This window comes from Chionomys nivalis, chromosome X (genome assembly GCF_950005125.1).
Source record: "Chionomys nivalis chromosome X, mChiNiv1.1, whole genome shotgun sequence".
Classification (NCBI taxonomy): Eukaryota; Metazoa; Chordata; class Mammalia; order Rodentia; family Cricetidae; genus Chionomys; species Chionomys nivalis.
Genome location: NC_080112.1, coordinates 70,698,132 through 70,725,934, shown reverse-complemented (window position 1 = coordinate 70,725,934; position 27,803 = coordinate 70,698,132). Strand labels below are relative to the sequence as shown.

General features: G+C 47.1%; 1 protein-coding gene across 2 annotated transcripts in view; it reads right to left on the bottom strand.

Moving 5' to 3' along the window:
* Nucleotides 1–22,707, bottom strand: part of Nhsl2 (NHS like 2) — a 91,832-nt gene extending 69,125 nt beyond the window's left edge. Inside the window, exon 1 of one of the 2 annotated variants that reach the window (XM_057758958.1) lies at nucleotides 22,587–22,707. In XM_057758958.1, the coding sequence (XP_057614941.1) occupies nucleotides 22,587–22,656 (70 nt within the window). In that variant the 5' untranslated portion in view covers nucleotides 22,657–22,707. The remainder of the gene's footprint in view (nucleotides 1–22,586) is intronic. The other variant, XM_057758959.1, reaches the window with a different exon arrangement.
* Between the last annotated feature and the right edge of the window lie 5,096 nt (nucleotides 22,708–27,803).

Sequence of the window (27,803 nt, the reverse complement as noted above, 5' to 3'; positions counted from 1 at the left end):
AATTGCGAGCCATTGTGGGAGCTAGGAAGCAATTCAGGTCCTCTGCAAGAGCAGTATGCCCTCTTAACTGTGGAGCCATCTCTCCAGGCTCCCTTTTTAAAAGAAGTCATTAATTAGATGCACAATGCTGTAAAATGATCAGTACTATCTATATTTATTTTTTCATCATCTCAAACTGAAATTATGTATCTATCAAGCAGTAATTTCCATGCCTGGGAGTTTACTCAGCAGGCTAAGGCTCGTGCTCCAAACCTGAGGATCTCCATTTGCTCCTAGAACCCACAGCAGAGGAAGGAGAAAGCTGATTCCCATAAATTGTTCTCTGACTTCCACATGTGCACATACACATACATAAATATCTGCCTTTTAAAAGAGCAACAATTTTCCATTCTTACCTTCTCCTAGGCCCAGGTAATTTCTCATCTACTCCCCTATGAATCTGCCTATTCAAGATACTTCATATAAATGGAATTACACAAAATTTGTTCTTTGTGTCTTGCTTCTATGAGTTAGGGCAATGTCGAGACTTATCCATATTACAGCATGTGTTAGAACTTCATTTTATGGCCTAATAATATTCCGTTTCATGCATATAGCACATTATTTTATCTCTTCAAACCCTGAAAGACAGTTGGGTTGTTCTGACCTTTCCATCATGAACACTGCTGCCACGAACATTTGCGCACAGATATCTGCTCAAGTGTCTGTAATTCTTTGGGGCTGGTACCTGCATGTGGCACTTGTAGGTTACATGGTCGCTCTGCATTAACTTTTGGGGAACTGCAAAGTCCCATTTTCAACAAGGCTACACTCCATCTGCTACACCCATGGGTACAGCTTGCACCTAAGAAATTGGCCCTAGATCTTCTGTAAGAACAGCCAGTGCTCTTTAACCACTGAACCATCTCTCCAGTCACCTTTTGAGGTAATTCTATGTTTAACTCTCATGTCTTTTTGCACATGCATGTGTGTGTGCATGTTCACGTGTGTGGGCAGGAGTATATATGCATGCATGTGTGTGGAAGCCAGTGGTTGAATCTGGGTGTCTTCCTTGATCTCTCTCCACTTTGTATATCGAGGCAGGGTCTCTCCATGAACCTAGAGCTCGACGATTTTGCTAGTCCAGAGTCAGCTTGCTATGGTGTTTATAGATAGGCGGCAACACCAACTTGCCCTTTACATGGCTGCTGGGGAGTCTAACTCGGGTCCTCACACTAGCACGGTAATGTACCCTCTGTATCTGCTCCACAGTCTCTATGCAGTTTTTCCAAACCAGCTTTACCATGATACTGGCTCCTTCATCAGTAAGCTAAACAAATCTCTGACATCTGATCACAACAGATTTTTGAATGAGTTCATGTTTTAACTCTTTGGAAGTTACACTTCGATAAGGATCATTTATTTTCTTTGCTAATCTTTAAAGCCCAACGCTGACCCTTGATCTCCACCTTGGCCCCCATTACTTACCGTAGGCTCCCTACAAGGAAGTAAAGGAAATGAGCCCTTCACCCTGCTTAACCAAAACGGCAGCAGAGTATATTGGTAGTTCCAAAGAGAGGAAATTTAAATCAGGGTCCTGTGACAGTTTGGGAAATGAAGTCATGTGAATTCAGGCAGAGCCACGGAAAGTGTGCATTTGCTTCTGCCGGGAACACATGAAGACTTTTCCCCCTGTGAGCATAGACCAGGGCTCGTGGGCCTGTCTGTTAGGGAAACTCTAGAGAAAAGCTTCGCTTTAGATAAACCCAGAGACCAGGCACACAACCACAAAACTCACTGAACGACATGGATCAATTCTCTTTGTTCCACCTCAAGACTTATGCTCACTGGCATTTTGAGGGGAAGAGACAGACAGTCTGAGGAATTTTTCAGGCACGGAATGAAAAGAAAGACACAGGCTTGGCCTGGGGTCTGAAGAGGGGGCTGGACGCAAGAGGGAAAAGAGCACAGACAAGGGGCAGTGGGGAAGGAACTGAGAGAGCCCAGCTCCTTGGTGGCCTCTAAGTGTAAAAATCCCTTCAACAAGAAAGGTCTCCTGGGCAGGTGAAATGCTTCAGCCAGTAAGGGCACTTGCAACCAAGCCTGATGACCTGAGTTTGATCCTCAGAGCCCACATCATGGACAAAGAGAAATGACACCCACAATTTGCCCTCTGTCCTTTAAGTGTGCCTCATGGTATGTATCTCCAACCCCCATAAAAAATGAAAAAAAAATTAAGAAAAAAGAGAAAGTGTTCACAGAGTACTAATCACACATAAAATCAGATGTATTCTTGAGCTCATATATTTTTCATGTTTCAAACCAAGAACATCTGCTTTTGGGGAAGGCTGAAAAATTAAAAAACCTCCATTTCTTCCCTCACAGCTTAAAAGGAAGTAACTGGATTTTGATGACAATTTTCTCACTTTTGAGACAAGATATGGAAGAACAGATGAATGCAACGGGAGAATTTCACAGGTGGTTAAGAATGTGTAGGAAAAAGAAAAGCAGAATAAAAAAAGAATGTCACTGATAGAAATATGATCTGAATATATCTATTTCTGAGCTGCGTATCAGGCAGGTTAAGAAAACAAAGGAAGAAACCGGCTTTCTTCGACACCGTTCTTTTGCTACCTTGCAGGCTCGTGCCAAGATGAAATATATGTAATGAGCTCTTTGCAAACTGCAGAGGACTGCATGTGTCTTTGAGAGGGCAGGAGGTGCTGGGGAGAGGGCACAGGCTGTGACAGCACACGGTGCTGGAGACGTCCCAGCTTGGGGGAAATCTGACCTGCAGTGAGGACTGAAGCAAACCTCTGGATCTCACTCTTCACCTGTGTAGATTGAGGCCAACAACCACACTTCAAGGGAAGACCCAGATAATAAGGTCTTCAGGAGAGAAGCAGGAGCAAAGTGTTACGATAAGGCAGCGAGGTCTTTTGGCACACAGCACAGGGGGAGCACATAGCACACTGCTTTCAATAGTTCCTTTAACGATTTTTTTTTTTTTGCCCCAGTTATACCAGAAGCTCCTTGTGACTTTCTTGTCTCTACGTCCTCTCAGCACGGGACAGGAATATCATACCCAGGGCTACTAGGTCCTGCCACCATGTGGTTTTACGGTTGTTGCTGGGGAGGTGGTTTTAGTATTGGGTTGACCTCATGGCCTCATGCCATGTACGGTAGGCGAGTGCTCTACCACTGATACCTGGTCATCTTCTATCATTATGTCTGAGTCAGGGTCTAACTCTTTCGCCCAGGAGGGACTTGAACTATCTCTATGGGCTCTGACTCAGTCTGTATTTGTGACCCTTCTGCCTCAGCCTCCCCAGTAATTGGGATTATTGCCTGCACCACCAGGCTTAGCCATCTACCGACTTTTGATGGCTATGTCTGTTCTCTAGACCACTGTTATTCTCTTCTGATTGCTTCCCCAGCACTGCAGCTCCCAGAGCCCTGCCTAGAGCTCTGTGGTGGACACTGTGATGTACCCTCCTAACTGAGTCTTATTTCCTTGACCAGCAAGACTGTTACAAGTTGATAGTCATCCCTGGGAACTGCAAAATTCCCTCTTCAACATGGCTAAACTCCATCTGCTCCATCCATGGGTACAGCTTGCACCTAAGGAATGACTCACCCAAACTGAGAACACCTATGAGTTCCCAGCACCAGACCCCCAAGTGGTTGACTGAAGCGGGACATTAAAAATGCTTTCCCGCCCATCAAAATCCCAGCAAAATTCTTCACAGACCTCGAAAGAATGGTTCTCAACTTCATATGGGAAAAGCAAAAAAACCAGGATAGCCAAAACAATCCTGTACAATAAAAGAACATCTGGAGGCATCACCATCCCTGACTTCAAACTCTACTACAGAGCTACAGTACTGAAAACAGCCTGGTATTGGCATAAGAACAGACAGGAGGACCAATGGAACTGAATCAAAGACCCGGATATCAATCCACACACCTTTGAACACCTGGTTTTTGACAAAGAAGCAAAAAAAATCAAATGGAAAAAAGCATATTTAACAAATGGTGTTGGCATAACTGGATATCAACATGTAGAAGAAAGAAAATAGACACATATCTATCACCATGCACAAAACTCAAGTCCAAATGGATCAAAGACCTCAACATAAAGCCAGCCACACTGAACCTCATAGAAGAGAAAGTGGGAAGTGCACTCAAATGCACTGGCATGGGAGACCACTTCCTAAATATAACTCCAGCAGCACAGACTCTGAGAGAAACAATTAATAAATGGGACCTCCTGAAACTGAAAAGCTTCTGTAAAGCAAAGGACACGGTCAACAAGACAAAACGACAGCCTACAGAATGGGAAAAAGATCTTCACTAACCCCACATCAGACAGAGGTCTGATCTCCAAAATATACAAAGAACTGAAGAAATTGATCATCAAAAAAACAAATAATCCAATAAAAAATGGAGTACAGACCTAAACAGAGAGCTCTCAACAGAGGAATCTAAAATGGCTGAAAGACACTTAAGGAAATGTTCAACATCCTTAGTCATCAGAGAAATCAAATCAGAACAACTCGGAGATTCCATCTAACACCTGTAAGAATGGCCAAGATCAAAAACACTGATGACAACTTATGCTGGAGAGGTTGTGGGGTAAAGGGAACACTTCTGCATTGCTGGTGTGAATACAAGCTGGTACAACCCCTTTGGATGTCAGTGTGGCGATTTCTCAGAAAATTAGGAAACAACCTTCTTCAAGACCCAGTAATACCACTTTTGGGTATACATCCAAAGGATGCTCAATCGTGCCACAAGGACATGTGCTCCACTATGGTCATAGCAGCACTGTTTGTCACAGCCAGAACCTGGAACCAACCTAAATGCCCCTTGACTGAAGAATGGATAAGGAAAATGTGGTACATTTACACAGTGGAGTACTACACAGTGGAATAAATAATGACATCTTGAATTTTGCAGGCAAATGAATGGAGATAGAAAACATTATTTTGAGTGAGGTAACCCAGACCCAGAAAGACAATTATCACATGTACTCACTCATATGTGGTTTTTAAACATAAAGCAAAGAAAACCAGCCTACAAATCACATTCCCAGAGAACCTAGACAAATGAGGACCTTAACATAGATCTAATTGACATGGGAAGTAGAAAAAGACAAGATATCCTGAGTAAATTGGGATCACAGGAACCTTGAGAGAGGGTTGAAGGGAAGGGGAGAGGCAAGAAGGGGACCAGAGAAAAATGTAGAGATCAATAAAATTAAAAAAAAAAAAATGCTTTCCTAGTCCACCTCTTCCTCAAACCAATTCTGCTTTCCTTCTGCCTTCAGACAGCAAGTCCCAAAGACATCCCAATAATCTTCCTACACGGAGCCTCAAAAGCAGTCCCTAGACTGGATTTGTGGCCTGTGTGAGCATTGGCTCTGAATCTGGGAAGTCTCCATTACAAATGACCCCAGGAGTCGGACAGTCCCCAGGGCACAGTCGCCGTCACAGACTTCATTTGCAGTTACTTATGTATCCTTGCCCCACCCTCCAAGTTTTCCTTCGGAAATGTCTTTGGGACCCAAAGGGCGGGAGACTTAGGTCTGAAAACAAATGAGTTCAGTGACAGGAGACAGGCTGTGGCAGAGGTGTGGCCATGCCACACTTCTCAGGAGCAGAAACTCAACCTGGGCATTTGGAAGAAGGCTTCCTAGGGGAGGAGCCATTTAAACTGAGTCTTGAAGGATGAGCAGAAGTTTGACAGGATGATAGGGACATGTGAGAGACATTTCAGACAGGGACCAGCATGCCAGGATGCATGAAAGAGTCTAGGATTAAAGGGAATGGGGCAATGGAGTGTAGGACAATAGAGGAAAGTCATGCAAGGCCTTCTATAGCTTGGTACTCTAGAAACGTCCATGGAATGAGTAGCACATTCCACTATGGGTCAAGCCACAGTCATTTTGTTTCCATTCCCACAAGTTTGAATTTACTATTTACTTTGTCTTTTTCTTCTGTTTTTAATTAATTAATTAATAATAGTTTTTTTTGAGTCAGAATCTCTCTATGTAGCCCTGGCTGTCCTGGAACTTGCTTTGTAGACCAGGCTGTCCTTGAACTCAAAGAGATCTGTTTGCCTCTGTCTCCTGAGTACTGGAATTAAAGGTGTGAGCCACCAGGCCTGGTTGAAAAATTTTTAATGTTTTTTCTTTTTTCATTTTCATGTGTTTATGCCTCTCTCTCTCTCTCTCTCTCTCTCTCTCTCTTCTCTCTCTCTCTCTCTCTCTCTCTCTCTCTCTCTCTCTCTCTCTCTCTCTCTGTGTGTGTGTGTGTGTGTGTGTGTGTACATGGAAATTTGAGGTTGCTGTTAGGAATCATCTTAGATCAATTTTTCACCTTATTTGTTGAGTCAGGGTCTGTAAACCAAACCCAGAGCTCATCGATATGGATAGTCTTCCCAACTAGCTTGCTCTGAGGAACCATGCATGTCTCTGCTTTCTGAGGCTAGAATTATAGGTGGGCCACCACACTTCCAACATTTACATGGATTCGAGGATCTGAACTCTAGTCCTCCTGTTGCATGACAATCACTGACCCTGAGCAATCTCTCCAGTCCTATGTGTATATATGCATACACATATATACTTATATATGTACAACATATATTTAAATGGATTTATATAAAGTTGGGTATGGCAGTACACAAAATCCTAATACTCAGGAGGTAGAGGCAGGAGGATCAGGAATTCAAGGTCAACCCTGTCCACATGGCAAGTTTGAAGGCAGCCTGGTATACATAAGACTGCCCCAGATATAAATAGGGTAAGCAGAGGGGGGTGATACACACCTATAATCTTAGCACTCAGGAGGTGGGGCGGGCAGATCTTTCTGAGTTTGAGGCCAGCCTTCTCTACATAGCAAGTTCTAGGCCAGCTAGAGTTACATAATGAGACCCTGTCTCAAAAAACTAAATAAATAAGTAAATAAGGTATTCCTCTCCTGGAATCCCTCCCACGCTTAAAGATGCTTTATGTTTTTCCTTAGTAAATATACATCTTCCCTGCTCAAAAAATTACAAAATAATAATGATATATTTATGCTGAAAGAAATGCTACGTGGCAACCTCCCAAAACAATGGCAACAACAAAGGATTAGAGAGATATATCAGTGATGGATCTTCGCAGGCACATGCTAGGTCCTGGTTTGACCTCCAGCATTGCCCAAACAAACATAGAAATGAGCAACATAAAAACAGAAAGCAAAGAAGTATCACTTGCCATAATTAGAAAGCAACTGTAAAAAGAAATGCAATAGAAACAGAGCACAGTAATTAAAATTCTGAGTAGATGCTGTCGCCTGTCCCTGTATTTGAGCCTGAGGCAGGTCTAACTTTGTTAGAGCAGAAGATTAGCAAGCATTATAGAGGTCAAAGAATAGTACCACACTGAGACTGTCTCCTTAAGGTAATCAGAAAGTGGGAGAGAGAATCATTTTCTCACCATGTAATTCAGTGTTCTTTACAGCAGCACTGTGTACCATGAAAATCGCCTTGGAAGCCCCCACCCACCCCACCCCCACACACACTGCCCACTGCGAGAAGTTGGTAAACAAGAAAAAGGCCTGACCGTGTGGTGTTATCGCCGAGCTGTGGCTTTGCCGATTGGCTCGGGAGCAATCGCTTGGCTCAGCAAAGCTTTCCAAACGTATATCTGTGGTGACCTTTATCCCAACACCACTAAGAAGGCATCAGGAGTAGGGCTGCTCAGGGGACAGGACCCTGGGCATCCTAGACTCAGAGAACCAGAAGTGCTTTTAGAGAATCCCCTCCATCCCACATTGCAGCTGGGGAAATTGGGACAAAATGGGGATATTATTTGTCCCAGGCCACAGAAAGCATTAGTGTTAGCAGTAGGGAGGCAGAAATGGGAAAAAAAATGTGGAAGAGCTTACTTTGTTAGTGGTTCGAGTAGCTGTTATCAGCAAGGCAGATTGGAACAGTGGGAGAAAAGCCAGCCCCAGGGCTGGAGAGCAGAAAGCTGCCGGGCATGATGATGTCACACACCTGTAACTCCAGTGCTCCAGAAGCAGGGGCAGATCCAGAGGCAGGGGCAGGAGATCCTCAAGTTTGAGGTCAGTTTGGGTTACACAGTGAGATTCTTTCCCAACAAAACAAACAAACAAACAAAAATAACTACAAATCAACCACAAGAAAACCCAACAACCAGGCTCAACTCCTTGGCATGGGGCAGAAATTGAGGTGGTCCTCGGACAAGATGACTGGCAGTGTGGCAAGAGCAACCATAAGAGATGCTCCGAAGGCCAGGACCAATTCAATAAGGGATCTGCTGGTCTGGGTAAAGTAACTAGACTTTGGAGTTTGACAGCCTGGCGTTGACCCCTGTTGCCATTTTCTCAATAGAAATGACTTTGAACAAGTCACTTAATTCCTTTTAGTCCAAGTCTCCTCGCTGGAGCGGAATGTGGCGAATGCCAGTAACTAGCTCACAGGATGGAACAGTCACATCAGGCGATGAGGCAGTGCTTCTGGTCCCAAGTCCGCCACACCTTACTTAGCATCGCTCTCCCCCCTGTCTAGTGACTCAACAGACCCCTAACAACACATTTTCTTCTTTCCTGGCTCTGTTTCCCAGCCCAGCTCTAGCCAATACCTCCAGGCTATCTGTTCTAACCCGTGTTCACCAGCTGCCCCACTTACATTAGTTAGGGGGTCAAGAAGAGTACCTGCAGCTAAGAAAGTTAAGGGGCACACTTTAGAAAGTGGGACAGGGACCTTCTTCACCTAGGGGCAGAGGGGATGGTGGATGCTTGAGAATGGAGGGATGGGCATCTCATTGGAAGAGGAGGCTGCTCTGGCCTTCCAGGTTGCTGGCAGGGCTAGCAGAGAATAAAGACAAGCCTTGGGTCTCCTGTGGCGTTAGAAGGCAGAGCCTTCAGCAAGTCCCTCCATTAAAAGCTACAAGATGCAAGGTTAAATATAGCCCTTTCCAGTTGTCTAGGACATAGATTTATGAAATGTCAGAGCGGTATTAGAGTGAGAAATAATCTTATCTCTGTTCTGATTTTAGAGTAGAAAGGAGGCAGTAGAGAAGAAAAAAAAAGAAATGGGGACTTTCACCAGGGGGTGAGGGGAGGTGGCTGGAGGATTTGGAGCAGCAGGGTCTGTTTTAAAAAGACACCCTTGGCTTTGGAGAGGGGAAAAGTGGTGGAGAGTGAAAGCGGGGAGCCCAGTGTGAGGGAGGGAAATGAGGGGGCTGCAACCAGAGGAGCAGCTGTGGAGGGGGGAGGAGGGAGGCAACTGCAGGGTGGGGCTGGGCGACATCCCAGGTGACAGCTGCCCCTCCTTCTTCTCCTTCCTGCAGAAGAGGAAGGCCATGCTTGCTTCCCGTCAAGGGCTGCGGCTCTGGCTGGGGAGAAGGCACTCCCTGCGAGGGTGCTGAATTTTTCCTCCTGCCTGATGCATCTATGCAGAGCCCGTCAGGAAACTCCTCCTGATCTAGAGGCCCCAATTGGGTCACACGAGACTTTACACGGACCCCATCTAGTTACGTTCCACACCCCACACACCCCCGCGACAACCCCTCAAAGACCTGAAGACGAAACACCTCTGATTTCTCCCCGCGCCAGGCTGCAATCCATGGTCCCCACATGACTTCTTTCTGATTGCATCTCTCTGCTTTTCTAATCACTTTAGCTCATAAAGGCTTTCCGAGCCACAGAGGGCTGACTAGAGCCCCAGAGGCACCTCATGGACTTCTGTCCTGCCGGCTGCCTCCACTAAAAGAGCAGTTTCCCAGATGTTTCCAGACACAGAGCTGCCATGTTACATTGCCCATTGTGGCTGCTCTTCGCAGAAGCCAGACAAAGCTCCCAGTGTGATCCAGGACCCCGAGCTTATCTTGCTGCCAGGAGGTCTGACTTGAACTGATCTAGACAGCACGAGATGGCCAGGAGAGATGGCCAGCGATGAACACACTTTACCTGCCTCTCCCAGAGACCATGCTTTGCAAAAGCAAATCCAGCATTTTAGTGCATTTCCAAGAATTAGGGTAAGTCCCCAAATTAAATGCAATTGAACTAAAAGCCTCAGAATCTACATTAAGATGACTTAAGGAAAATAAAAGATATGCAAACTTGTGTGCGCATGTGCACGCAGGCATGTATAAACACACACACACACTCACACACGCGTGCACGTGCATGCAATTCTTCGGTCACTTTTATAATCCCTTAAGATTCCAAGACGTTAGGGTTGGGATGTGATCGCATCCACCCTCTGCATATCCAGAAGCAGCCCATTTCAGCTCTGCTGTGCAACATCCCTTCCAAGTGTCCCTCTTGGGCTTCCCTGCACACCTCTAAAACCAGAGGTCTCTCTCTGTTCTGGGACAGTACAGGCTACCACTACAGCATAAATCCTCCACCAAGAGCCCATAATCCCTTCCCCTCTCCCCTCTCCAAGTTGCCCATCCACCCCTCCCCTCTTCCACAACGACTTACCTCCCCGGCTCCAGAAGAGGGTGAGAGACTCGCCTCTTTCCATCCCAGTGGTGTGGATACCCAAGGATCCACTTGTAGCCAATCGTCACACAACAGAGAAGGGTGTGCCAGGCTCACTCTGGGAGCAGAGAGCCCAAGGGCTCCACGCTGTTCCAAACCTGTCCCTAGATTCCTTGGTAGAGTACCCAGAGTCACGTCCTTAGCCAGTTCCCAGCACTGTGGCTGGGTCAGTTTGGCCCCATCAATCACATTGCCCAGCGAAGTTCCTGGGCAGTCCAGTCCAGGTAAAGCAATTCTGGATTCAAAAACGGGAGTTTCGCTTTTCTTTTTTTCTCACCCCTGGCTCTCCACCCACAAGCTCAATGGTTCTCTTTCCCCCAGGTCACAGCTGATGGACAGTGAGGGGAGCTGTCTGTGAGTTAGGCTTATCTTTCTCTAGGTAAGGATCTCAGCTCTCAGCCAAAGGCTGAGAACCAGCCTCATGGAGGGCTGACCTCCTGCTCAGCGGTCGTCCTGCCGAGAGGGGAAATGAACAGGAACTGGCTGTCTGAGTCAGCGGCCTGGTCTATTGTCACTGTGCAGGCCCCTTCCTTCCCAGAGGAGAGACGTGCACAGAGATAGGCCCTGTTTTTTGCAGGTCTCTGGAGCGCACACACTTTCCCTCTTGGCCTGGAACAAGTCTATAAACTATAGCTGGGTGTAACTCAATTCAGTCTCTCCAGCTCTTAGCAAGGACCTACTCCATGGCATCTCACCACGGACAGAAGAACTAGATGCTAGTCCCATGTAACAGGCGAAGAAAGGGAAGCTCAACAAGAGACAGGGGCTCTCCGAAGGTACATGTGCCAGAAGGCAATGAGACTTGGAGGCCAAGCCCCTGTCTGTGGCATTAGGAGCAGACTGCTAACCTTCCTCTTGCTTCTTTTACCTCCGTTAGACAGTGGATCACAAATTCTAGCAAAGCCTGTTTCCCAGGGCACAAAGCATGAAGGAGTCGCTGGCTTTAAAGTACTGAATGCACAACTTGTTTGCATTTGTTTCTGTAGGTTTAGAAGGACAAGGACACAGAAGCAAGGCGTGTGAGTCAGGAGCCAATTACAAATGGACTCCCTTGTTACCCAGCACTAAATGGCTGGACTGATGAAATGAAGATGGGCCAGGGACTGAGCCTGTGTCCAAGTAAACCATTTTCTAATCCAAACGGTGCACGGCTGGTTCTTGCCCACAGTGTGGGAGGAGACACCGTGTGAGCTGGGCTCTCATCTGTTCCTGATAGAGACACAGATATGGGAATGCAGTTTGAGGTTCCGGTGGTTGGGTGGCAATCACCTACATTAAGATTTTCAACTGCTTTAGCACAGGCTCAGGAGCTTGTTGGGCTCTTAACTTCAGGCCCAATTTCTGCAGCATGGTAGAAAAACCATTGGCAAAAAGACTAAGGGACTCCATTTAAGAAAGGCATTGCCTAGTGCCCAGGCAGTGATGGGGTAAACTCGGCAAAGGTGGTTTTGTAGAGGCCACATTGTAGCAGGTTAGAGAAGGGAAGGGACGAGGACTAGGAATACCACTCGGGAAGTGTGGTTGTTGCTAGAGAGGAAAAAGCGACAGCCATAGGTGGAGAGACAAGCAAAGCTGTGGATGGTGTCAGATGGTGTGGATGGAATGAGGCGTGGCTGTGCAGTCTGCTGGTCTACACTTTCCACTGCTCCCTACAGGCTGTGCTTTATACGAGACCAATAAGACCAAGCCTTCTCAAGGGTAGAGCCCAGTTAGTTTGTTTGAAATCTCCCTAGGTTGAGAACCATCACGCAACATCCTCCCCCCCCCCCGTGTCTTATTGTGTAACCCAAGCTTACCTCGAGCTCACAATCCCCCTTCTATGTGTTGGGGTGACAAGCTGTGTCCCCATGTCCAGCTAGGGGAATTCTTGGGAGTTGCTGAAATTCAGTGTTAAAGTGTGGCCACTGCAGAGGGGCAAAGCCGGGGTGCCCTCACACGGGCAGGTTAGTATAGGGGCTAAGATGACAGACTTCGGAAGCTCTGCCAACCAGGCTCAGATCTCGGCCTCTTCCTTTACTGCCTGTGTGTTCTTAAACACCTAACCTCTCTAGGCCTCCACAGATTAGCTGCATAAAGCATGGTTTTAAATCTATACACTCCCTTTGAGAGGCAATAAAAACACATACATTACGCAAGTGTTGTCTTGACTGAGCTAATATCTGCTAATAGTGCCCGGCTCAATGTGAGCTCTACCGGTGCTGGCCTACGGTTCTTGGAGCTGCTCCTAGGGCCTTATCTCAGCTATACTCCAGGCCTCTTTCCAAGGGTCAAGAAGGCTTCCCTTTGAAAATGTTGTTGGCCTTGCTCTTGGCTCAGGGATCTCAGTGGCTGTGACCTTTGGCGTGGCTTCACAAGCCTCAGCTTGTCACCGTCCTCCCCAGCTGCAGCTACTTCTCACTTCAGGTCCCCCTCGAGCCGAGGCTGACTGCTGTTGGAGCTGCCATCCCACATAGTCAGAGAGGTACTACTGAACGCTCGACGGCTCTAAAGATTAAAGTCCCAGTCGATATTAACATTTTTCCCCTACCACACCCCTGCTTAGATTTTGGGTGCTGTCAGGGTCAATGTCCCTGGGGAGGGAAATGGTGTGTGGAAGTTTCTGGAACACAGACTTTGCCTTTGAAGGTTGGAACCCTGGTAATGGTAGGGATAGAGAGCCACCATCATCCCCAGAGCCAGTAGTGTGACTTTGGGTTCTGTGGATTACAACTGTCACTTGGTTGGCCACCAGAAGAAATCTCAACTTTGGAAACTTTACTCCTTTCCCCAGGCAGAGCCCCAGTTCCCCAGGTCAGGTCCCGGAGGAAGCAATACTGTGCAACCATGCGGTGAGATCAGAGGCAGGAGGGAAGATGCCTGGGAAGTCAGAAATCTCCACGCCAGAGCTCAGAAGCAGGAGCAGGGGCTCCAAAGCCCAAGGGTCTTCAACAAGAATGACAGCCGCTCACATGTCGCCCCTGCTCACTCACAGGTGAGCCAAAGCACTTAAGGGAGCTGTATTCTGGATGGTGGACATGGCTCACCTCCTGAGTGGCCGAGGCAGCAGTGTATCTTCTCTGAGACAAGCTTTCAGGACTGTAAATAGCACTGCTTACCCCTGTCCTAACCCCATAAGGAATTCCCAGAGGTGACTCTGTGTCACCCTCCCCAATATCAGGAACAGGACTCTAAGTGACAGTGAGCAAGGTACGCCTAGGACCCCACATCCTTCCATCTGTGCTTGTGGAGAATTGAGCACGAGACTAACTTCGAAAACAAGAAATTTGCGGTTGAGAAAAATGAAGGTTACATCCAAAGCCCATTTACTCCATAGGGACAACGATGGCACTTAGAAAGCTGCAGGAGCCCAACTCATTCAGAGATATTGCACAAGGGCGACGAAGAGCTGACCTGTCAGCATGGAAGACCTCCTACCAGGGACTTCTTTATCAAATGTCATTGCTTTTCAGTGAGAGAGCCTTGTCTAGTTTCTCCCATGTGGACTATGGTTACATGCCATAGCCATGTGCCCAAAGTGTCCGCACAATGGGCCTGAGAAAACTCTAGAGGTCAAAAGGACAACTCGGGCGCATCACAGGCAGCAGCAGGGAGGGGAGCAGCTGAACTGTTGCCCCTAGTAATCTCTGTAGCCGAGTGACCTTGGCAATATCACCTCAGTTCTGCGGGTCTTTAAATTGAAAGGTTGATGGAAGGTGAGTAATTTCCAGACACACATCTCGTTTTTATTAAAATACCTGGATGTCCCAGCTCTTCAATAAACACAATAAAATGAAATAAAATTCCTGGGTTCCAATGTGGCAAGAGACAAAATGTCTGCTTTTCCCGTAGAAGACACTTCAATATTGACATGCAAAAATGTGATAATCATGAAGCTGGGGCTGAATGATGACGGATCGCCCAGCATGCCCAGGTCCTGGCTTCCATCGCCAGCACCAAACGTATAGTTTAAAGCTCTGTATTAGCCCAGCACTGTCTACTGCACCTCTGCTCATGACAGCTGAGTTATGGAACTAACCTAGGTGTCGAAACACAGGAGGGAAGGAAAACGTGGCATATGGAGACAATAGGGTTGTTCAGCGAGAAAGAAGAACAAAGTGATGTCATTTGCTGGAAAAAATGGATGCAACTGGAGATAATCACATTAAGCAAATTAAGCCAGTCTCAGAAAGACAAACATCCAGCTTTCTCTCATTTGTGGTTCCGACATTTTTTACAGTCACATGAAATCAAGCCCATCTATACTGAATGAAAGCAGAAGGGAAATTGTCTAGGGAATGAGGGATAAACTAGAAGGGAGAAAGGGCTGGAAAAGGAAGGGTAGGTGTGTGGAGGTACTCAACATATAATATATACCTGCATGGAAATGTAAAATAAATAAAATGGACATGTCCATACACACACACTATGTCCATCCAAGACTCCTTTATTGAGCTCAGGTAACTCCTGGAGACGCTCCCTACCCTGGGAGTCTCAAGTGACTCACGTGCATTGTTTACTACACAGTAGGTGCTTCTCATGCAGCACCTTGTCTCGTCCTATGAAGGAGGCACAGACCAAGGAGGCTGTGGACACTCTGAGAACTAAGGTCACTTGCCTAAGACACACAACTCAGAACTGGTCAAGTGTGTCTGAGGATGTAAGCAACCGAGGACGTCTTCATTGTGTCCTTTACCACTTATTCAAACTTCCTTCCATAGAATTTAAGCATTTCAGGGAAGGGGAAAAAAAGAACATAACATATTCCAGATTATTCCTCCTCCAAGACTAAAACTAGAAAAGTCCATTTGCCCAATCAAACTTCGGGGGCACCCAGTGTTCACAGAAGACAAGGCATCTGCCACGTGAAGCCACTAGCAGCGTGGGTCCAGAATGGCCTTGGGGGTCAATAGAAGGGCACAGTAGGAACCAGTACCCGAGTCCGTTTTCTGAAGCTACACAAAGTACTGAGGGGAGGCTACTGCTGAAAGAAGGCTTTATTTAACTCATGTTTTGGAAGCTGAAAATAGAAGCAAGATTAGGTAGGTGGTCTTATCTGTTTGGCCTTGGGGGAGCGCCTTCTTAGCGTTGTGTGTGAGGTTGGAGCACGTGTTGAGACAAGAAGTCTGAGGTCATAGGTTAGCCTGCTCTTGTGGGGTCTAACTAGGGTCTTAAGGGAACTGCCGTAGTCTCCAGTAAGGGTACACTTCTGGTGACGTCAGTACTGTCACCTCAGCATTGCCATACTGAAGATCAGGCTTCCAGCACACGGACCTCCAGGGGACACATTTGAAGCATATCCAAATCATGACAGTACCTAACACTTTTTTTTGAGACAGGGGTTTTCTGTGTAACAGCCTAGGCTGTCCTAGAACTTGCTTTGTAAGCCAAGCTGGCATCAAACTCAGAGACCTGACTGCTTCTGCCTCCTGGGTGCTGGGATCAAAGGTGTGCTCCACCATTACCTGGTGTACCTAACAGTTTTTCTTTTAAAAAAAGTATATGATAAGACTTTACACCAGTGGTTCTCAACCTTCCTAATGCTGTGACCCTTCAGTACAGCTCCTCATGTTGTAGTGACCTCCAATCATAAAATTATTTTTATTGTTACTTTGCAACTGTAATTTTGCTACTGTTATGAATCATAAAGTAAATATCTATATTTTATGATGGTCTTAGGTGACCCTGTGAAACAGTCATTCAACCCCAAAGGGGTCACGACCCACAGGTTGAGAACTGCTGCTTTACACTAGTCAGCATTTTATACCTCCCAGGATCCTTTAAAACGTCTTTGATTGTTTATTCTTGATCACATCTCTGAAAGGTGGTTATGTGTTATTCTATTTTTCTTTTTTCAATTACTGGTTTTTCTTGGCAGGGTTTCTGTGTAAACCTGGCTGTCCTGGAACTTACTCGGTAGACCAGGCTGGCCTCAAACTCAGAGATCCGCCTGTCTCTGCCTCCCAAGTTCTGGGATTAAAGGCGTGCGCCACCACCACTCAGCTCAGCTGTGTTATTCTTATCCTCATATCATCAATAAGGAAACTGAGATTATGAGGCCTGGAATAAACACCTTGTCTAAAGATGCAACATAAGGATCTGAGTCCATTCAAACACGGGCTACCCCAACTCATTCCAGCACACTCCCTAGCCCCCACTAAAGAAGACACCTGATTTTTGTATGACGTCATTTAGGGCTTCTGCTGGGTCAGGAAGATACGATGTGGTTTTTCAGTGTGAGAATGACTTGCCAGTGTAATTGCTCTGTGTTTTAATGGTGTATATTATTCTTTGCACAAACCATGTAACACTGTTAATGGGAATCTAAGCGAAAGAGTCACCCACCCTGTACTTCACAGTCAATCAAGTTTGCATTTCTCCACCATCCTGTTCTCACTCTTGACTTCAGGCAGAAATGGTTTTGTCTTGTGTATTTTTATGTTCCGTATTTTCTAATTTTTTATTCTTGAGATTATGATCATGGCATTCCCCTTCCCTTTTCCCCCCATGTTTTATATTTTATAAGCATGGTCCATGTTGTGCAATAGTTTTCTTAATCCGCTCTCACACAGCTCCACCATATTGCGGTGAAGTTGGATGCTCTCAATTTAGTAATTTCCCTGTAATTTGACATTATGATGGCCACGATGCTTTTGTCCATTTGCTTACTTTACACCTTCTTTCACTTCCTTCCAGATGTGGGTGTCACAGTTTGACTATGACATGTCCCCCAGCAGGCTTATGTGTTTTGTTCTGTCCATAGTTGGCAGTGCTATTTAGTGAGGCAGAATTTTAGAATGTGTGGTGACCGGAAGGAGGGTTTTACCTGGTTTCCACCTGGTCCCTTCCCCATGCTCTACATCCAGCTCCCATAGGTGGAGAACCTGATCTCTACATGTTTCCATCATGACATCCATGCGCTGAGCCCCCCAAGATACGAACTAAAGCTGTTCTCTTGGGTGTTTTGGTCACAGATGTGCAAAATAACTAATACAATTTATTAGTACCACAATGGGCATCGACCTTTAGGGACCACACCTTTGCTATAAGGCTATGTGTCAGTTATAGGAGGCAAGGATTTCTGGGAAATACTTTTGTTCACTGTCCTAGAATTTTAACCCTTTCCATGTGTTCCAATGGAATCATTAAGTCTGAATAGGAAATATGTCTTTAGGAAGAAGGACCCCAGAGGAAGAGGTGCAAGTAATTTGACTTCCTGCTAAGTCTCTGTCATTTACCTTCCATTATGATAGCAAGGATGCTATAAATTCAATAAATTTGTGAAGATGAAAGAGTCAGGTCAACTATAAAAATGCCTTGAAAATGCAATCGAATGATTCCTTCATTTCGTTTCAATATAGAAAAGAGAACAGGGTCATTGTTCTCATAGTATTCACCTGTAGGGAGGGGACGCTGGAAGCCAGCATTGATACCAGGAGTCGTGGGACCTGAAGCCTTTCTCCGGACACCTACTTTAGGCTTAAGAACAAGAATCTCACTTTCTTGATAGTTCGGGCATCCCCTGCTCTAGCTTCTGGACCCAACACACAGCCTCATGAGTTCAATTATTGCAACAATACAAACGTGCTATCGAACAGACATATGGTGGGACTTCTACCAAGCTGGGCATTGCAGTCTTTGTTGCTATAGAGATTTGCTCATCCTACCAGAACGGAGCCATGGTCTCCTTTTTCCACAGCACCCAGTCTCCAGGGTTACTAACTCCTGTCACAGCTACAAAGATGATGAGAGGCACATGACATGCCATAATAGGTCCCGCTCAAAAGGCAGACAGACATGAGCTCGAGTTTCCCTTCTATATCTTGTATCAGACCGTGTTACAAGACCTTGTTATCAGACCACGGGACCACCCTTGCCCTTTTCTTCTCATTTTTTCATCTGTAAAAAGGCGTCAATAATCCATCCCTGGTAGCTGTTCGCAGGGTTAAGGAGTGGATGTAAAGTGTTGGCATGTAATAGGTGTGTGATGAATACAAGGTCCGTCTCCCTTCTCGGCAAGGTACTAGTTCAAGTGAATGGCTCCCATGCGGCAAGCCATGCATATGCTAGGGAGTAACAGTGCCACAAGCACACATTAACTACTGCGCCACAAACAGAATAACAGGGTGGTAGAGCCACATCTGATCAAGAAGTGACAGGCTTGAAGGCTCGTGAGAAATCATTTCCAGATTGTGAAGCTGCCAGAGAAGCTTTCTCCCCTCCAAGCAGCCTACTATGTTCTACGGTCCTGCTGGGATTCCACATGCTGCTACTGTCTCTCCGCATCCCGCCTCTCCTACTAGGTAAATGATTTTTTCCCCATCCAGTGATACCAACTGCTGAGCTTAGTGGCTGCTCCTGGTATTCTCTGAAACACGCAGGGGCAATTTCTGTCTCCAGCTTGAGAGCAACAGCCCACAGTGTCCCCTCCTGCGATCATCATCTTCCCCATTTGGAAAGCAACATCAACTTTCAAAACAGCTTTCCAACCTAGCTCATACTCCATTCTCACAACTCCCTGCCACGGCTTCTAAGAGTCCCCTCCAAGGATCCCTGACTATTTAACAAAAGACGGAAAAAGCCAGGGCAAGTGACTCGCTTAAGATCAGCCTGCAGGTTCATGGGCAAGAAAGCCAGGAGTCCTAGTCATGGGCTCACTCTCATTCCCAGATGTGCAGTTTTGAAATCCATTTAAGCCCGCGATGCCAACTCCAGCACGGGGAGTGGAACTCAAGGGTAGAGCTGCTTGCCTAGTTTGCCAAAGGCCGCTATGCTCAACACCCAGTACTGCATTAAGTAAATGAATGAACAGCAAGTACAATGCCAAGTGTAGTGGTGTGCACCTGGAATCTCAGCACTGGGGAGGCTAAAGCAGGAAGAGCAGGAGTTCACGACCACTCTTGGCTGCAAAAGGAGCTCGAAGTCAGCACGAAGTACAAAGTAAGACTATACTTCAAAAATAAATAAGGACGCAAATAACAGTTCCGCACTGGTAGAATTGTGGAAATGTATCGAGTGTATCTAAAGGAAAGAGTGGCGAAGGAGGGAGACTAGAGGAGGAAGGTTTCCGAGAAGAGATGACATTAGACAAGGACGAACAGGGAGTCACCACAAAACAATAGTGGTTGGAAGCTACACTCCAAGCAGAGGAAAACACTTTCAGCAAATCACAGAAATGGTGAATGGGTGACTTTGAGAAAGAAGAAGCCATTCAACATTACTGCATCATCGAGTGTAGGGGAAGAAGTGACCGCAGGTGAGGTTGGGGAAACAGGCAGGCTCCAGGCATGGAGGTCACTAAAATGTGCCTCGGAAACTGTTTTCCCCTCAAAGTTCAAGCATTATTTTTTCAGTTTCTCAACTTTAGCCTTTTCCACGCAGCGGGAATTCTATTAATCATTTTATCCAAAGAGACTCATTTTACAAGTGCTTAACCTTACCCTAATAAAAACTATGAGAAACCAGAGTTTGATACACTATGTAGACTTTTCTAATATGTGTTACAATACCTACAGAACTGAAAGGTAAGAGCTTTCTTCCCCAGCATCCACGATAATCCTCGGGCCACTCGGGATCTACCTCCACACAGGGAGACAGTCTTGATACTCCCACTCCAAAGTCAGCAAGGTTCGGACCCACCACAAGAAAGTACTATGGTGGCTATTAGGTTAGCTAGGAGTAGGTCAGAGGCAAAGGCCAGGAATCAGTCCTAGAACAGGCAAGAGTGGACACTGGCAGTGCATAAAGGAACAGGGGCTATGTCTCAGAGGAAGCCTTAGCAACAAATGATTGGCAGGTAGAGGTCTGGGTGGATGCGCAAATAAAACAGTGAGATCAGTAAGAATAGAGCGACAGATAACTCCTAGGTTCTTAGTTTGCTTTCTTAGAAGGATGCTGATGCCATTAAGAGTAAAACGGGAGAAAGGCAACCAAGAAGGGAAAGGATGGAGCAAGCTGTGCTCAGCAAGTGTGGGTACTCCTGGGACATTAGGTTGCAACTGGAGCAGTGGGTTATGTTAGTCTTGGCAGGAGACGGAGATACAGGGGTCAAGCCTATAGAGTGGTTTCCTCGGGGTAGCCTAGGTTGCTAAGGGAGAGGTGCAGAGTGGGAGGAAAAGCAGGCCTAAGCCACAGCTCTGAGGACAGGACACTTTCTTCTAATGATGGGAGAAGGAAGGAAGGCTTTCCTGGTCACTGCAGGGCTTCCAATAGGCAGGCTCTCAGCTTTTCGCTAAGAGCATGGCTGATTGCACCTTTCTCCCTCTTTGAGCAGCCTGTGAGGCTCTATAGACAAGGGATGGGCAACTGAACACTTACTCTTTAGGTCTGCCCAGTGGGAGGGAGTTTTCCTGCAGGCTTCTGGGGCTGCCTAGAGACAGTAAGTGAGCAGGCATGGTCCTGTGTCAGGAGGTGGAGGGTACTAGGGAGAGAGAAGGGGTCATGAGGACACCTCCTCATGCTGCCAGAGGCTGCTCTGGTAGCTACTGCCTAGCAGGATGACCCTGGGCTGGGACAGACATTGAAAACACAAAGCAACTGCTAAGAAATGAAACACCAGCCAGTAACTGCCCAAATTTTGAACATTGGCAAGTGGAAAACTCTCCTCCAGTTCCTGGACAAAGCTGCGCAAAACATCACCATGTAATGCCTGAAGGTACTGAGCCTCCAATTCCATGGCAGAGAAGAGAGATGCTACAAGGTGGTGGCTAGGTCATTTACCTGCTAATATAGCCTTAAAAGAGTGTTCTCAGAATATTACAAAGAAAAGCCAATACTCAGAATCTTGTCCTTGACTTAGTTCACCAAAGGAGCCAATTCAGCGTACCCAGAAGTACAAAGCAATAAATACTCTTCTTAGCAGGCTCCAGGAGTGAGGCTCATCGGCATGGCCTCTTGACCTTCTTGTAGCTGCTCGCCCCCCCTCCCCCCCCCCGCAAACCTCCTGCAAGCTCCTCCACTTCTAGAGCTGCCTTAGACAACTACCGTCACATCCACAGCCAGCAGAGCCCCAGGACCAGATAGAGGCATCCTCTGTGCTTGAGAATGGCACTGACCCATCTACTACTTTCTACGCTAAACTTGGGCTACACTTGGCAGAAACTTCCCTTTCCTTTCATCCTGGATAGTGGATGAAAGCTTCCCAAATGGGCACAGAGGAAACTCTGGGTTCTTCTGGGACTCTGTGTGAGGGGGAGGGAAAAATGGGGTTCTGCCAAGAGAGCAGGGCTGGGGGTGCAGCTCAGTGGTGGTGTACTTTGCTGAATATGTCTGAGGCCCAGGTTCCAAAAGTGGGGGAAGGGGATAAAAGTTAAGTTGTTAGGGGTAGGAATAAAACAGTTTTCTCCCATAGTCCTCTTGCAGTGCAAAGGCAAGCTAGCAAAAGTTGTCTCCAGACCCTAATCCCCACACTGTGAGGTTTAGGAAGAAGTTGTTGGGGGAAAACTATGCCAGCACCCTTGAGTCCACCTCTGGAGGGACACAGAGGACAAAGAAGAGCACATTGAAAGTAGGAGGACAACAGACTCCAGGCTGTCCAATGCGCCCCTCTGTCCACGCAAGTCGAGTATCTCAGTAAGGGCTGGGGCCAGGAGGTGGGGGGCAGGGCATTACACAGCAAGAAACAGCCTCTTTTGGCTCACTCAGAGCAGGCAGCAGCTGAGATAGAGCCCGGAGAGGTGTAGGTGTACACGTGTGGGGCGGGGCTGGGGGCTGGGAGAGCCGGAGGTTTGAATAACAAAGGAGACTCCTGAAGGGTAAGCCCTGCAAGGCTCCAGGGAGAAAGCACAGTGCTAGCAATAAACTTCAGTTGCTGGCGCTCCAGCCACCCTCCAGAGGCTGCAAGGAGTTGCTGGCTAAGGAGCCAGCTCCTGCCTGCTCAGGGAGCTCAGACTTATGCAATTCAGCCTGGTTCTGGAGTAAGGGAGCTGGGAGTTCACCCTGTATCTCCCTCAGGCTCTCTCCCCGCCCCCTGCCAGCCCCTGCAAGTCACGCCAAGGGTCAGGGGCCCTGTGAGCCAGGGAGGCCCTGGCTAGAGAAGCCCGGGGAAAAGGAGGGAAGGAAAGAGAGTACCTGTTGCTGAATGCATCCTGCTGCTTTGGCTCTTACTCCTCGGTTGCTTGTGGTGAGAGTTGCCCATCATTCTGTTCTGGACTGGCAGCCACCGCGGCCGCCGCGCCACCGCCTCCTCCTCCTTCTCCTCCTCCTCCTTCTCCTCCTCTTCCTCCTCCTCGACCTGTGCTCCTCCCCAGGTGCTTACATCACCTCAGCTTTGCTTCTTACACACATGGCTCTTCCAAATCCCACTTGTGCCCTTGGCACAGTATTGTCCAGATCTTGGACTAGAGCCTGCTAGGGCTCCTCTCTCTCTCTCTCTCTCTCTCTCTCTCTCTCTCTCTCTCTCTCTCTCTCTCTCTCTCTCTCTCTCTCTCTCTCTCTCTCTCTCTCTCTCTCCTCTCTCCTCCCTCGCTCCCTTCCTCCCTCTCTATCCCCTCCCCCTTGCTCAGCGCTCCTGTCAGGTCTAGCAGCCCAGGTTCCAAAAAAGAACCCTAGCAAACCCTGAGTGCAAGCCCCACCTCATCCGAATCTGCACATGGGGCCAGCCCCCGCAACCCCCGGGACCCGACTCGTTTGCCCTTACTGTCCCTGGCTGCCTCTGCTCTCAGAGCTGTCATTCCTGCTGCCGCTTGCTCTCTGGATCTGCAGAAGCTTGCAGGAGCGAGGGGCCAATAACAGAGCCTCATCCATGAGTGTGACAAGGACCAGTGAAGGAATGTGCTACCCAGGAATTCTAAGTGACACAGCTCCCTGTTCCATTGGGGGACGGATCCAGTTCTGTGACAGCTGCCAGTGCGTTCTGGGCGCCAGTCCTAAGAGAAACCTGAAGAAATTTGGGCAGAGCACGAGGCTTCCAGGCTGCAGGCTTGGCGCTAGCACATCCAGACGCCTCTGGAATGCCCAATGCGGCCACCAGGCGTACCTGCTTCCTTGTCAGACACACCTGAAGCCTCACTCCACTCTCCCCTCCCTTGCCTGCTTTGCCTTCCCATGGGAGGGCAGAGCCAGCAGCCCAGAGATTCACAGACTGGAACTGGGACCCTCGGCAGCCAATGAGAAGGCTCTTTTCATGTCCCACAGAAAATCCATGCGCGCGCCGCATGCGCGCGCTCTCACACACATATGCAGCAGCCTGTCGCGAGTGCTGCAGCCCTGTGGGATAAGTGACAAGGGGCAGGTGGTGCTGGCTCAGCAGCCTGTTCCAGCCCCACAGTCTGGCAGTAAGCTAGGGCCATCGGTCCTGGAATCGAGTCTGCAAGAGCCAGACAGCCCTGAGTCACTTAGGCGAGTAGTAAGACTGTTCAGTGCTGATGTCATCAGACACAGAGACAGGGGTCCCGTCTGTCATAATCACAGCCACAGAGCATTGTGGGCGTGGGTCAGAGCTTTCTGATTTGGGGACAAGAAATCTAAAATGAGATCAATTCACACATCTGCCCACATTCCCCCTCATTCAACTGTTAATTTAGGCGTTCTGAGAACAGTTCCTAGGCATCTGCTCTACCCAAGCCCTATGCTAGTAGTAGGGGCAAGGGGCACAAGTCACCTAGGAGGGGCGACTGAAACATCAAAAGGCGATGACAATAAAGAGAAGAATTAACGGAGTTAAAGGAGAATCAGAGAAAAAAATGCTTCCATCCGGAAGGGGTGAGGTGTACATTAGGCAGGATGAAGAGGTGACTAGAAAAGGAAAGAGCATACTGGTAACCCAGGGACAGCAAGCTCCAGGGACCCAGCTGACAAGGGTCTCTTCAAGCTTCAGCAAATTCACAAACATCCCTCAGACTATTGACCTAGCAAGGAAGAAAGGGCAAAAACAAAACACCAAAGTGCAACAAGATGAAACCCCTCCTTGGGCTTTGCAACTCACTGTGGAATGTGACAAGATGTCTCCAATGTCACCAACAGGAGACCAAAGTAGGGGTTTAAAATAGGGAAAGAGCCCCAGAGCAAGTAGGAAGTACCCATAGTAAAGCATCTTGGGAAAATAGATTTATGAATGTGATTTTTGCAAATCATGGAGATTAATGAACCTGGTAAAAATCTTGAAGGTGATAAGTGAATAACTGAAGTTTGGGAAACATTTGGTTCTTGTTTTTTTAAAAAAAATATCTTTATGCTAGGTCTTAAGTACGAGTCTTTGGGGGTTCAATATTGTAAAAATGGACTAAAATTAAGCTCAGAGAAACCTATAAAGGTGATCATGGCATTGTGAGTTAATTGCATAGTGTGAGGCACATTCTGGAAGTTGAAACAGAATAAAATTCAACTGATTCGTACACATGGGACTCTAGATTATATCCTCAATGAAGTGAGGGAGTATGAACAAAAAAGGTGAGGTTTGAAAGTGTTCAGAGAGAAGATGGGCAAGAGGGGATGAGGAATGGATGGATGGATGGATGGATGGATGGATGGATGGATGGACGGATGGATGGATGGATGGATGAACACAAACTGAATACACTTGTGCACTCATTGCCCTGAGCCAGAAGTTGAATACAGGGTTGGAGAATTGGTTCAGTGGTTAAGAGCACTGGCTGCTATTGCAGAGGACCCAGGTTCAATACCTAGCATCCACACGGTGGCTCATAACCATCTGTGACCCCAGTTCCAGGGGAGCTGATGCTCTCTTCTGATCTCCTTGAGTGCCAAACACACATGCAGTATAATACATACGTTCAGGCAAAATACACATAAAATAAAATGAACCAATGTAGTACAAATTTTAATTTAAATATGACTAGGGACTCCAGAAGCCGGCCCCAAAGCATTCTTTTCAGCGCTAGGGATGGAAACCAGGGTCTGGCGAGGAAGGTAAGTGGCTGACCACTGGCTTCATCCTCAGCTCTTCAAAGCACAGTTCAAATTCATCATCACAAATCTTTCTCACCACAGCCCTGTTTGACAGGTGTTGCTCAAATTCACTCTACCAAATCCGAATAGAGGCTAAGAGATGGAGACAGCTTGGCCAAGATCTCTATGTAACCCTACTGGCTGGAAAGAAGATATTCAAAAGAGACTCATGTGCCCATCCCCTTGGCGATCAGATCACTGAGAAAATAACCCCAAGGAACTGGAATTTCCTCAAGAAGACCATGCTATAGAGGGGAAAGATGAAGTACTAGTGTCCGCCAAAAGGAAGAATTTGTCTTGCAGCACAAAATTTCACACACTTCTTACAACTAATCAGACTCCCTTTCTGGATAGAGACTGCTTAATAAAGAAACTGCTTGGCCTGATAGGTTAGAACATAGGTGGGTGAAGTAAAAAGAACAGAATGCTGGGAAGAAGAGGAAGTGAGGCAGACGCCATGCCTCTGCTCTCCAGGGCAGACATGATGAAGCTCCAGCCCAAGATGGACATACGCTAGAATCTTCCTGGCAGGTCACCACCTCGTGGTACTACACACATTAATGGAGGTGGGTTGATAAGGATGTGAGAGTTGGCCAGTAGGAGGCTGGAGCTAATAGGCCAAGCAGTGTTTAAAAGAATACAGTTTGTGTGTTGTTATTTCAGGGCATAATCTAGCCAGGCGGCCAGGAGCTGGCGGCAGGAACGCAGTCCGCAGTTCCTTACAACAGAATGGCGCCTGGGTGGGAGCATGCCTGGAGCAGAACTGGTTAGTTATCGTGTGCACTAGTTTGTCAGCTTCACACAAATTAGAGTCTCTTGGAAAGAGAATCCTCAGTTGAGAAAGTGCCTCTATTAAATTTGTCTGTAGATAGATCTGCAGGACCATTTTCTTGATCAATGATTGATGTGGGAGAGTCCTATCAACCGGGAGGAGTGCCATACCTGGGCTGGTGGTACTGGGGTGTATAAGAAAGCAGGCTGAGCAAGTCATGGAGAACAAGTCAGTAAGCAGCACCCCTCCATGGTTCCTGCCTCTCTTCCTGTTTCAGCTCCTGCCCTGACTTCTTAGTGATGGACTGTGACCTTGGATGTGTAAGCCAAATAAAACTGTTACTCCCCCAGGTTGGGTTTGTTCAATGCTGTAGCGTAGCAACAGAAACTAGGACAGTTATGTACACCTCTTGCCTTCTATTTAAACCTAAAACCACGATACTAGGACCCTGCAGATGGACTTGGGGACAGATGACTCCTTTATTTGTTGTTCTTCCCAATGAGGTTATACTGACATCCTTTCCCTATTTTCAACATTAATAGTCTCTCTCTCCCTTCCTCCCTCTCTCCTTCCCTTTCCCTCTTCTCTCTTTCCCTCTCTCTCTTTCCCCCTATGTCTGTCTTCTCCTTCTCTCCCCTCCTCTCTCCTCTCCTCTCCTCTCCTCTCTCTCTCTCTCTCTCTCTCTCTCTCAGACACACACACACACACACACACACACACACCTCTCCTCTGAGACTGAGTCTCACAATGTAACCCAGACTGACCTGGGATTCACTATATATGGACCAGGCTGGCCTTGAACTCACAGAGCTCTTCCTGCCTCTGCTTCCTGAGTGTTGGGGTTAAAGTTTGGCATCACCGCACCAGGTTCTATTACTTGTCTCTTTAATCAGTATGAGAACCAGTAGCTGAGCCTAGCTTGTTATGGTGGCCAGGACCCAGGTTGTGACTCTATAAAATCTCTAGCAACACCTAGGAATTTCTTCTTCCTTTGGGTTTTTACATTTACTAAATCTGTTACAAGTTTAGAAAACAACACAAAGAGCAAAGATTTGTAGAGGCTGGGTCCCTCCTTTCTCCTTGCATTCCTCATCATCCCTCTTAATCCTCATTTCATATGGAGAGCCTACACCCTGTGTCGCCCATGCTCACCTGATTTCTGTAAACCCCACTACATCCCTCTTCACTTTGGGAAGGCAATGAAAATACCTAACCTGAAAGCTATGGTAGTCTCGCCTTCTCTAGCCTTGCTTTCTGAAGTCAAAGTCCAAAAACATGAAAAGGGAAATTCCAGAAATAAACAATTAGTTTTAGTTTGTGCCTTGTTCTGAGTAGCATAATATCTTGCTTCTTAGCACTCTGGGCCACTGGTGACTTACATCAATCTTTTGTCCATACACTGCGTCTTCTGCCTGCTCCTTAATCACTTAGAGGCTATCTCAGTTCCAGCAATCCTTATTTTACTTAATAATGGCCCCAAATCTCAAAAAGAGTGATGGTCACTTAAATCTGCCCCCTCTCCACTCCTTGGCTCCTTCCTCTGTCCTTGTGATCGCCATCAAAAGAATCTGGATGAGAAGCACACATGTAATATAGAAGACAGATAG